Source organism: Bemisia tabaci, chromosome 1, assembly GCF_918797505.1.
Source record: "Bemisia tabaci chromosome 1, PGI_BMITA_v3".
Taxonomy (NCBI): domain Eukaryota; kingdom Metazoa; phylum Arthropoda; class Insecta; order Hemiptera; family Aleyrodidae; genus Bemisia; species Bemisia tabaci.
The window spans coordinates 83,156,458-83,168,849 of record NC_092793.1 but is presented as its reverse complement, the minus strand read 5'-3'; the positions used below and the strand labels follow the sequence as shown (position 1 = coordinate 83,168,849).

The 12,392-nt window shown below is 37.7% G+C and overlaps 1 protein-coding gene across 1 annotated transcript in view; it reads right to left on the bottom strand.

Annotated features, from left to right (window-relative positions):
* LOC109043973 (ATP-dependent DNA/RNA helicase DHX36) overlaps positions 1-12,392 on the bottom strand; it is a 122,020-nt gene that overhangs the window by 86,306 nt on the left and 23,322 nt on the right. The window contains exon 4 of the mRNA XM_072306310.1: positions 4,182-4,291. Coding sequence (XP_072162411.1) covers positions 4,182-4,291 — 110 coding nt within the window. The remainder of the gene's footprint in view (positions 1-4,181; positions 4,292-12,392) is intronic.

Here is a 12,392-nt window from a genome sequence, read left to right as displayed (position 1 = left end):
GTATGTATGAAAAATTTAAAGAGCATCGCCGTCAAAAGCTAAGTTCTCCTTCGATTTAGCTCTTTTTGTATGGTCTATGGGTGAGGACAAAACTGACTGTTTCTGTACATTATGCTAAAACCTAAATTTTCCAAAGATGGCAAGTAATCAGCATAGCTAACTCAACCATGATTTCAGCAATGAAGAATTCCATTTGGCAAAATTGAGCTGAAAGGTACATGGGTAGGTACTTGAAAGTAAGTCATGGTTCAATAGTTTTATTTCCCCTGAGGATTGAAACTCCAGTCCCCTTGCTTGGTTTGAAGTCTTGCCAGTGCTTATTACCAAGGATTATCCAAGGAGATAGACTTAAAGCCTAAATTTGCAGAAATTCAGAAGAACATAATTTGGCTGAAAAAATAGGAAATATTGGGATGGACAGTCTCAAAACAAAAACACCAAGGTGAAATTGGATATAACCTTTACGGAAAAAATTAAATTGCTAAAGAAAAGGGGACCGCAATATTTCAATGTAGATTTCAAAACACAAAAGTGCTACTTTAACCACCTCCTTGGATAAATTAGCTCACAATAATGGTTAAAGTAGCATTTTTGTGTTGTGAAATCTACATTGAAATATTGCAGTCACTTTTTTAGCAATTTAATTGTTAAATCAGCAATTTAGTTATTTCCATGTTGCTTTCATTGAGGCTTAAAATTTTTCGAATGAAAAAAAGCAAGCATGAAATAGGACTCAGCATAGTGGTTACAGTGACCCAGGTATTGACTACCTGTTTAACTATGGCCTAAATGCAGGGTCTTATTTTATGCTTACAGTTTTTTATTCATATAAAATTTGAAAGTCTCAATGAAAGCAAAGCTATGTCCAATCACAGCTAGGTATTTTTGTTTTGAGACTGCACATCCCAACTTCTCCCACTTTTTCAGCCAAATTATTTTTTTTGGGCTAGATTTTGGTTGGTGCAGTAATGCTGATGGTTATTTTTAGAAGACTATGATGGTGAAACCTAAATTTTCCAATGGTATTTTATCAGCATAGTCAACTCAACCACGACTTCAATGATAAATAATCCCATTTGGCGAAATTGAGCTGAAAGGCACAAGTAAGGGTTCTTGAAAGTTGAAGTCATAGTTCAACATTATAGGTTTGGTTCAAATAACTTCTAACGTGTTTTAGCATTTTTTTTCTTACCATAGACCCTGAAAAACTACGTAAGTTCAAGGAAAATAAGCCTTGAATGTTTATACCCATTTTAAACTGTCAGAATTCACTAGACCACATTATATTCATGATTAATTTAAAGAACATTGCTGTGAAAAGTTGAATTTTCCTTAGATTTAACACTTCCTGTATGGTCTTTAGGGTAACGACAAAAAGTGCTAAATCGAAGGAGAACCCAACTTTTGACAGCGATATTCTTTAAATTAATCATGAAGATAATGTGGTCTAGTGAGTTCTGACAGTTAAAAAATGGTTATAAAAATTGAAAACTTTTAGTTCCATGAATTGAAGTTGTCGCTTAGGGTCTATAAGCGCTAAGGAATAAAATTCTAAAAGTTGTTTGAACCAACCCTATAAAATTCACCCAGGGGATTCACTTTCAGACGGTAATAATGAATCAACATAAACATCAACCATTACTAAATCATCGAAGATCCCATTGGGTGGTATTGAGCCGAAAACCACTAGTTTCGATTCTTGAAATTTTGGCCACAGTTGGTTGCTTACCTATTTACGCTATTAAACCATGACTCTATGATAAAGAATGCCATATGGCGACATTGAGCCGAAAGGCACCAGTGTGGGTTCTTTACATTTTGGTCACAGTTGATTGCTAAACGCTACCAAACCATGGCTAAATGATCAGAAGTTCCATTTGGCGACACGTGTTAACACTCTTCGAACATCTGAAGTATGGGTTCTGGAAATTTTGGCTACAGTTGGTTGCTAAACGCCACTTAACAGTAAGTAAATGTTCAACAGTGACTTGATGATAAAGAATGCCATATGGCGACATTGAGCCGAAAGGCACCAGTGTGGGTTCTTTACATTTTGGTCACAGTTGATTGCTAAACGCTACCAAACCATGGCTAAATGATCAGAAATTCCATTTGGGAAAAATTGGGCCAAAATGCACCGATATCAATACTTCATATATGTCACTTGGTTCCTCTAAAATTCTCCTCGTGGACTTAGCCTGAAAGTGTGGACATTTTTTAGCCTCCGGCGAAACCTAGAGTCTATACGGCTTCGCTGCACAACAAGTGTGGACATTTTTTAGCCTCCGGCGAAACCTAGAGTCTATATGGTTTTGCCACACGACTGATAAAAAAGAGAAAAATTTAGCATTTTTTCATCCATCATGATATATTAAACTCCAATTTGACAAATTTCCACACTCTATGATCCCTCGGGTCACAAAAATGACCTGGGTAGGAACCCGCAAAAGCCGTCTGACTCGCGCTCTTAGCCGGAGTTTGGAGTCACGGCGCACATCGGTTCCAGGCGGCATTAATTAGAGTATTACCGTTGTTGGCGTGCAACGTAAGTTTACAGGTGTTTTTTCAGTCGCTGATCATGAATTTAAAGTCAATTTTACCCTATCGGTAAGTATGGTAAATTTGCAGACAATGGAAAATTCACACTTGATATTGGATTAATAATTTAACTATTTGGCTCAGGGCTTGAAATGTAATACTTTTAATTTTCATGATTAATCATGAAGAACGATCAATGATTTTAATAATATTAATTTTCTAATGATTACTTTTTTTTGGGAGGGGGGGGGGTTGCAACGTTGAATAGCTTCACGAAGTATGTCAATTAACACGATCTGGTTTCAAAATCTGAAGATCCAAAATCGGTACTCGAGAAATACAGAATTGATACGCTGAGGAGAACACTTGACACCTCACTTCTGTGTGAATATGAAAAAATCATTACTCATGAATCAAAAGGCTTCTCAAATCCTCATTATCGTAGCGATGATCGTTTTTAACCCTGCCTATAATTCTAGACAAGCCCATAGACATAGCACAATACCCATTATTCCACAGGGAATATCACAAATATGGCTCAGTATAAATAAGAAGCACCATTTCGCACGCTTGCAGACCTATTGTAGTAGTTAGTGCTAACCCTACACTTGATTTAAGGACAAAAATCTGCTGCCCATATTTGCTCCCCTGAGAGTTGGATCAAATTTGTGATTGTGTGAATATAAAGAATGTGATCATTGCCTGCAAGATTATTTACCTCTTCTCGTAGCCATTGATAATTTTTCTTTCAATACAATTGTTCGTCGCCGATTTTGATTGCTCAGTGTGTTCATGCTGTTAATACATCCGGTTAAAAAGAAATTTTGTTATTGCATTTTTTGATTTATGTGAATTTTGAATTTAAATATATTTGTTGAATTTTAGACGAAATCTGACTTTTGCACTTGTTCATTGTTCATGGGTGCTTGCTAGAAAAAAAAATTACAAAATATAAGACAACATTTTCAAATTAACGTTGCTCCTAAATAAAAAAATCAACAGGCACTGAAGTTGAATGCTTTTTCCCCCTACTCAATGGTCGAAATGGTACACCGAGAAAAAAAGTTGCTATGGTAATATCCAGGATCTTACTAAAGTGACTTTTTTTTCGGTGTATGATTAGGATGTCACCGCCACCCTTTCATTTTATTTTTCTACGGACACTTCTTGAAATACAACAATCCAATTCCCTGTAGAATAATAGGTATTGTGCTATGTCTATGGGCTTGTCTAGAATTATACGCAGGGTAAAGAGGATCATCGCTACGATAATGAGGATTTGAGAAGCCTTTTGATTTATGAAAAATGATTTTTTCATATTCACAGAGAAGTAAGGTGTCAAGGGTGCTCCTCACCGTGCCAATTCTGTATTTCTCGAGTGTCCATTTTGGATCAAGATGTGTCATCATAACATTTTAGACTTTTTCCAAATAAGCCACACCCTAGTGGTCTGGAACACCCTTTAGATACAAGTTATCAAAGATGGCAAAGTGCCTGGCGTGATGGATGCTGAGTGCCTTACCAAGCCAACAGTAATTCAAATTTGATTTTCGACTTAAAAAATGTTGGAGCTTAACTAAGTAACTGCACATTTTCTCCTGTTGAAAATTAGAGGTAGAAAAAAGAAGAAAGGATTTCCATACTTCTTGCTTCCACATGAGCTGACTGCTTGCACAAGATCAATTTTTTGTCTGTCCAAAACAGAGCAAATTTCTGATGCTACTGTTGCGTCCAATTTCACAGGATATATCAGCTGAGGAAAAAAAGAAGAGTTATTTTTACCTAAATGAATTGTAATTAGAAAGTCACCTCCACTTAAGTTAATTAACCATCAACAATACGAGTAGCTGGATGATAAAAAAAAGAAATGCCACCTCATTTCATGGCAAACATTGTACATAACTTGATTACTTTCGACATAAGATACGACTGAAGCAATGATGTCTGCTCAAAACTGTGAAAACCTGGTACTTTTGAATGCAACGCAGATTTAGGTTTCTTCCACAATGAGCCTGTTGGTTATTTGTAAGTTTGCAGAGCAGCATTTTTCATTTTAACCATCTACCTCAACCACTTCTGACTATTTTATGGTTAGGACATGTGCTCTTTAAAGTGACAAGTAAGGTGGCTACTCATGAGTTTTTATGGGTCGCAAAATCCGAAAATGAAGTTAAATTTACGATATTAGGGAGCAGGGAGGGGAAGGGGGGCTCCAGGCATGGACCAAGAGAATAAATAAGGACTCCCAACTCCCTATTGAAACCTGTGTTAAAAACCGTTACCGCGCGCTTGCAGCGAACCTGGCAGAGGGTGCGGTGAACTAACGCCACAATGGTCCAAGATCGTACCTCTAGAGTATGTTATTCCATGCAATGTTCTTTGTTTATCTATGATTTATTTATTTGTTTAGATATTTTAATACACTTTACTTCCGCAAACTAATGAAATAGTATAGATACATACCCTCTGCAGAGGTCAATGCGAAAGACTTTGATTTGAAGTATCTTATCAAAACACGAGCAAAGATGATTCAGTCAACTTCTGACGCAGAATCAAAGAGACTTGCTAATAATCAAATTAAAGGTAATGCTTGAAGTCAAGTATCTTTGATTTTGTGACACTCAGTTGATTTTTATCAGTACAACACTATTTCTCACTAAAACGATTTCACTTAACAGAGAAGCGCCTTCGGCTAAAAGTACAATCCTGATTCCTGCTGCACATTACAAACACACTTCCTTTGGCTTTCTCAACAGCAGTTGCTGCTGAGTAAAACGGTTAGAAAAAACACTTCACATTATTACCAGTTTATGTACCCGAAGACTGACGAAGATTGAAATGAAAATGGGAAACTTTTCACACTAAACTCTTCAAAACTGCAGGGCGACCACGAGGATACGAGGATCTAGAAACTTCTATGAGCACTACTGAGTGATAAGCCTAAATAAGTGGTGCATGGAAATATAAACAGGAGGACCCAATCGTCGGTTTAGTTCACTACACCCTCTGCCAGGGAGCACTGATGTCAGCGCTAACCGGAGTTGGGGGTCCTTATTAATTCTCTTGGTCCATGTCCAGGCCCCAAAAGGACGGCAAAAATGACCGACCCTGAGGTCATAAGTTTGAAATAATCAAGTTACGCCCTGATAGGTATCGATTCCCATGTGCTTTTAGCCGTAAAATTCAAATATGTTGTTTAAAATTATCTCTGACCTCTTGCGGAGCCCAAAATCGAAGATGGCACCTAGATTTGCCTCTACATTTCGGGAGAGAGGGGCAGAAAGTCCTCATGATGGCTTGTTGGGTGTCTTCTTCTTGGTTTACTGGGTCAAAAAATCGTAATACGAAGCTAAAATAACTGCTCCTCGAGCATGAAGGACATCTAGGCCCAGGATGGCGTCATCCTACAAAGCAATACTTGACTTGCTATACCGTGCGTACTTCAAATTGTTTTGTCTTATCATTCCGCTATTTTGGCCGCCATCTTGGACAGAAATGTCCTTTATGTTCCTGGAGCAGTTATTTTAGCCTCGTAGTACGATTTTTTGAGCCAGTAAACCTAGGTAAAGACAACCAACAAGCTGTAATAAGGACTACCCGTAGGGTTGAAGGGATGAAAGGATATTATGAAGGACTTAAAGAAATAACTACAGCACTTTTGGTGTATCAACTTTTTAATTGATGCACTGGAGGTTATAAAAAACTCAGCTGATATGAAACATATTAATTTTTGTTCTTTTGTTGTTGTTACGACATTATAATATTTCAATTCGTCTCCTCAAAAATTAATTTCATTATACATAGATGCTCACTGGGAAAACATGCAGGTCCAACATTTGTTGCTACAGATGAGGGAAAGCTAGAAAAAACTCATCAGACCGAAAGAAATGCAAACAAATATAGAATTTTGACTTGAATTATGACAAATTTTGACTTGAAATTTTGACAAATTAAGAATTTTGAATCAAAGTCCACTTGCATTTTGACAAGTCAACTTGAAGTTTGACTTGAACCTCTTTTACAGATTTAGAATTTTGAATCAGATTCCACTTGAATTTTAACTTGCTAATTTCTTGAAATTTTATTGAAGACCAAGCCCCGGTCTTAATTTCTTGAATTTATAAGTGGACAATGATTTGGTCAGCAAGTCGGCCAGCTGATCACCCGTTGGAACATATTTCACATCTATTAGCCCTTTTTCTACCTCTTCTCTAGAAAAATTATACTAAATATCAATGTGTTATGATCTTTTGTTTCTACTTGGATTCTTTGCAATACTTATGCAACCGAAGTTGTCTTCATAAATTAAAAACGGAGTTATTGCTGTCATAATAATACTACTCAGAGACGATTTCAACTCGGGAGCTTCCCTAACAGCTTCAAAAAGCGCCATATACTCTGCTTCAGTGGATGAGGCAGCCACAAAGTTTTGCTTTTTTGTATTCCAACGAATGGTAGTTTTCAAATAATTGAAATAGAAAGCCTGTCGTGCTCTTTCTATCATTTTCATCTGTTGCCCAATGAGAATCATCGTGACCACTCAAGATATCAGAAAATATAACTTTCTTTGTGTAGGTAAATTTAAGAGTTCTTGAGCCTTTTAGGTATGGAAACACACTTTTCAAACATTGCCACAAGATCTTATTGTTCTTGCTTGTATATCTGCATAAAATACTTATTGTAGCGCACAAATCAAGTCTTGTGCATATCATTATGTGCATCAAGCACCCAACAAGGTTCTGAGAGGGTGCGTCATTTGCTTCAACTGAATTAAGTACCACAAAATCTAATTTACTTGGAAGTGGGGTGTCAATGGCACTACAATCAGCCATATTTAACTTCTTCAAACCTGTATCAATATAAGCGCATTGGCTCAAAGCTAAAATCCTGTCATATCTCTCAACTCTATTCCCAGATATAATCTAACTAGCGGAAAACCCGTGACTGAAGTCACAGGTCTAGATGCTTCACCAAAAATTTAGTTACGGGGAGCATTAGGCCGATATTGTTTCGGGGATGATGCCACTATTCGACCACATGGGAGCTTATTTTGCCTGAGTGAGCGTGCCATTTCACGACGATACCGCTATTCGACCACGCGAAAGCTCCTGTTGCCTACACTGAGATTGAGGGCGAAATGAAATGACGTTAATTTATCTTCTCCAGTTTGGTGAAATGCTATTTTTTAAAAGTAATCGTGCAATTTTACGATGAAACAGCTATTCCACTATTTCCACGTTCTTATTTTATTTCAATCTCCCTCTCACTGCTTTCTTCTTTTTACTTTTCATTTCTTCTGTCTGTTTGCTTCTCCCACTTTCATTATCTTCTTCTTCTCTCTAAATTTATTCTAGCTTATTTTCTTTCACTCTTCTTGTTCTGCACCATTCGTTGTTTTCCTTTTTCTTCATGGTCATCATCAGCATCAGCACCATAATCATAATCCTCATCTCTCTCTTTTAGTGTTCATGTGCTCGGACGGGAAGTAGAAAAAAATAAAAACAGCTTAGTGAATAACAGTTAAGAGAAGCAACTACTTTACTGACAAACGCGGTCCCGACATGACATAAAAACAAATTAGCAGACAGAGGACGTCTATTGCACGGACGATGATACCACTCTTCGACCACGTGAGAGCTTGTGTTGCCTACACTAATCATTGAAGGCAAACTGTCATTTCACGACGACAATACCGCCATTCAACCACGTAGAAACTCGTGTTGCCTACCTTGAAATTTAAGGTGTACTGAATTGGCGTTACCGTAATCTGTTCCTGTTTGGTAAACACTTTTTTTTCTTTTTTTTTTAATTGAAGAGATCGGCAATCCACTTGATAAGTGCTCAGCAAAATTTATGGTGAGAGGTTAAGAGCGTGAAGGGGTCTTGATCCGGTTGACAAAAAAAATGTAACATAACCTATAACCTACCAATGTGTGATTAGATTTTTTTTTTTTAACTTGATCTCAATTCATAAAACTCGACACATTTAATTTATTTAAAATTCAATTAATTTAAAATCAAATTCTTTGTCCCGCAAGGATGAATGTTACTGAATTAGGATGAACTTAGATTAAACGGGATACATGCAGTTTTATGCTTATCAATCCTTTTGCAACTGGAAAATGCAGAAACTTGGTATTACGGACGTTTACGGTTGGATGCGAATGAAACTCTGGGTTCTATTACTTTTTGGTTCGACAAAACATGCCTCTTCCGCAATGCATTTCTGAAATGTCAAATACTTTCAAAATGGCAGCATGCGAATTCACCCGTAGACGTCCGTAATACCAAGTTTCCACCATTTGCCTCGCCATTTTGAAGTTATTCAGAATTTCAAAAAATCTGATGACAGATTCGTCTTTTTCATGCCGAAGTGTCCCCTGATACCAAGTTTCATGCAAATTCACCGATAAGCAGCCTAATTTATTCTCTTGCCGCTCAAGGTCGCCATAATTACTGCCGCCATTTTGAAAAAGACAAAAATTTTCCGAAAAAATAATGCCAGAATCGTTTTTCTCGTCTAAAAAAACCTGTGAGAACCAAGTTTCATCCCAATCCATCGACGAAAACGGGGATTTAGATTTCCGATATTTTGAAATTTGACCGGCGGCCAGTTTGTCAAAAATCAAGAGTTTGACTTGCGGTTTGTGTCAAAAATTTTCTTTTTTAATTGAATCGGCTCGTGCGAAAACCGCTAATGTCCATTTTTTCCAATTTGGAGATTTTTGGGTTCAAATACTTTCGGAGGTCAGACACACTCATTAATGTAGTGACAATGTTTGTTCCTTAGGTTTGAAGCCCTTTTCAGGGAGGGGCCGTGGTCCGAATCATGCGAAAACCGCTAATATCTACCTTTCGTTATATGCCTCATTATACTGTACAACAAACTAAAATAAAAAAATGTCTCCTGGACGACATTAGGTAACCTTTAGGCATTGCAAGGCGCTGAATCCGAAAATGACGTCTGTTTTTTTCCATTACCCTCCAATTTGCCGGAAAAGCCGATTTTACTCGGAAAAATGAACATTTTTGGGCATTTTCGGTGTTTTTCCGACTGTTTTCTCCAGCAGAATGTAGGTAAAATTTTTCGTAGCTACGAGATTCAATTGTGCCGATGTATTATTAACCTATGAGTCCGGAAATTACTTGAATTTTTCCCGTTCACCTCTCACTTTTCCGGGAAAATAACTTTTACCCGGGAAAATGAGCAAATCCGACATATATATGTCGTGCATGCAATTTATTTTTATAAATTTTCTTGGACCTGTAGTAGTATGTTACTTATGTATTTTGAGCTGTTAAATCCGAATATGACCCCGGTTTCTTTCTATCACACTTCATATTTCCGGTAAAGCCGAGTTTTCCGAGCCTAAAATTGTGTATTGTAAAAGCTTTGCCGGATCGAAGTGTATTCAAAATTCAATGTGTAAATGTCTCCGATATGTGATACCTCGATTCCTATGTATTTTGATCTGTTAAATTCAAATATGATCTCAGATTTTTCCGATCACCCGTCATTTTTCCGGAAAAGTCGCTTTTCCTAAGAAAACGCTCTTTTCAGATATTTTTGCGATTATTTTTCTGCGCTAAGGAGTTGCAGAAATTTTCGGAGATCCTCTTTAGGTCTCTCTTGCTGTATTAAGATGCACTGAACTCGAATTTGACCTTCACTCATCTTAGACAACCCCCCCGTTTTCTAGAAGGTCCGATTTTTCCTGGCCAAAAGCTTTTCCAGACTGTTCCCACTTCTGGGGAAATTCAAAACATTTTCCACATGTGTGATACATCGATTCTCATGTAATTTAAGCTGAAAAACCCGAATATGACCTTAGGAATTCGTTATCACCCACCGGAGAATTTCTGAAACTCCATAGAGCAGAAAAACCATCGCTAAGATATCTGAAAAGAGCGTTTTCTTAGGAAAAGCGACTTTTCCGAAAAAATGACGGGGGATCGGAAAAATCTGAGATCATATTTGAATTCAACAGATCAAAATACAAAGGAATCGATGTATCACATATCGGAGACATTTATACATTGAATTTTGAATACACTTCGATCCGGCATAGCTTTTACAATACACAATTTTAGGCCTCGGAAAACTCGGCTTTACCGGAAATATGAAGTGTGATAGAAAGAAACCGAGGTCATATTGTAATAGAACGAGGCCATATCACTTACGTTTCTAGGGCCGCATTCTATTATGCTTTCTAGCTCCTTCAGCCCGAAAGCCATCACTTTCGGAGCGCAAGCTCGCGCGTGCATTTCGGCGACCTCAGAGTTTCTACCTTGGAGCATTGCAGGTCATCGCAATGACATCTTCGGACGTCATCGCTCTTCCGGATGATTCCGAGATATATACTCTGAGGGGCCCGCGGCGCGGGGTCGTATCTTCAAAGCAGCGATCTAGTGATAGCGCTCTTGTATTCTCCGAATATACTGTCCACTCTACCATTTGAGTTACGTGAGTTAGATTATTTTATCCCCCCATTACAATATTCGGATTTAACAGCTCAAAATACATAAGTAACATACTACCACAGGTCCAAGAAAGTTTATAAAAATAAATTGCATGCACGACAAATATACGTTGGATTTGCTCATTTTCCCGGAAAAAAGTTGCTTTCCTGGAAAACTGAATGTGAACGGGAAAAATTAAGGTAATTTCCGGACTCATGAGTTAAAAAGACATCGGCATAACTGAATCTCGTAGCTACGAAAAAGTTTACCTACATTCTGCAGGGGATAACAGTCAGTAAAACACTGAAAATGCCCAAAAATGGTCATTTTTCCGAGTAAAATCGGCTTTTCCGGAAAATTGGAGGGTGATGGAAAAAAACGGAGGTCAAATTCGGATTCGACGCCTCAAAATACGTGGGGAATACCTTGCTTTGCCCGAAAGTCACACTGAAAAATATGCGTTTTCGATGTTTTAGAACCATCCACGCACACATCATGCGAAAACCGCTAATGTCCAGTTTGTTGCTGGGAGTTTTGTGATGAAACTTTTTTTAAGTACCGCAATAGTCTGGAATTTTATTTTTTTAACTTTATGTGAATGATAATCTACCGCTTTCACATCTTTAGAATGAATTTTGAATACATCAAATGGCTCCAAAACTCAGCGATTTTTACGTATCATGCGAAAACCGCTAATGTCCGGAGTCCTTTCTTTTTAATTACTCCATCCCAGACAGAAGCGGAGCTGGAAACTGTTAGGGATCCTTTTTTACAATCCACTCTTGTAATAATCAACTTCAGAACATTTTTTAATCCCGCATTTAAAAGGCTTCTACAGTTTTTCGCAGTTCAAAATAAGAGAAAATGGACATTAGCGGTTTTCGCATGAGCCGATTCAATTCTCTTTGAATTGATGTGTCACAAAGGAGATGTTGCCGTTTGAAAAAAAAAGTTGGGACCCGTAGCCCCTCCCCCCCGGGGGGGGGGGGGCAAAAGTTTGGGGGCCCTGAAAGTAGCTTACATTGATCTTTGAACATTCCCGAAGTTTTGTTTCAAAATTTTAATTAGGTAAAATTTTAGAAGGGGTGGAAGGGACTTTTGGGACGCCCTGTATACTTGAAGATAGAATACAGGTGAGTTGAGTAGAAACAAAACGAACACGTCAAACACAACAAACGCATTAAATACAACAGGCGCATCAAACACAACAAATATAGCAAACTCATTAAATGCGACAAACACATCAAACTTGACAAACGCATTAAACACAACAGGCACAACAAACAAATCAAACACAACAAACACAGCAAAATCTTCAAACACGATAAACATCCCTTTTATCCCGGTTAATATCAATACATCCCGCCGTTTTATCCCTATCTATATCCAATATT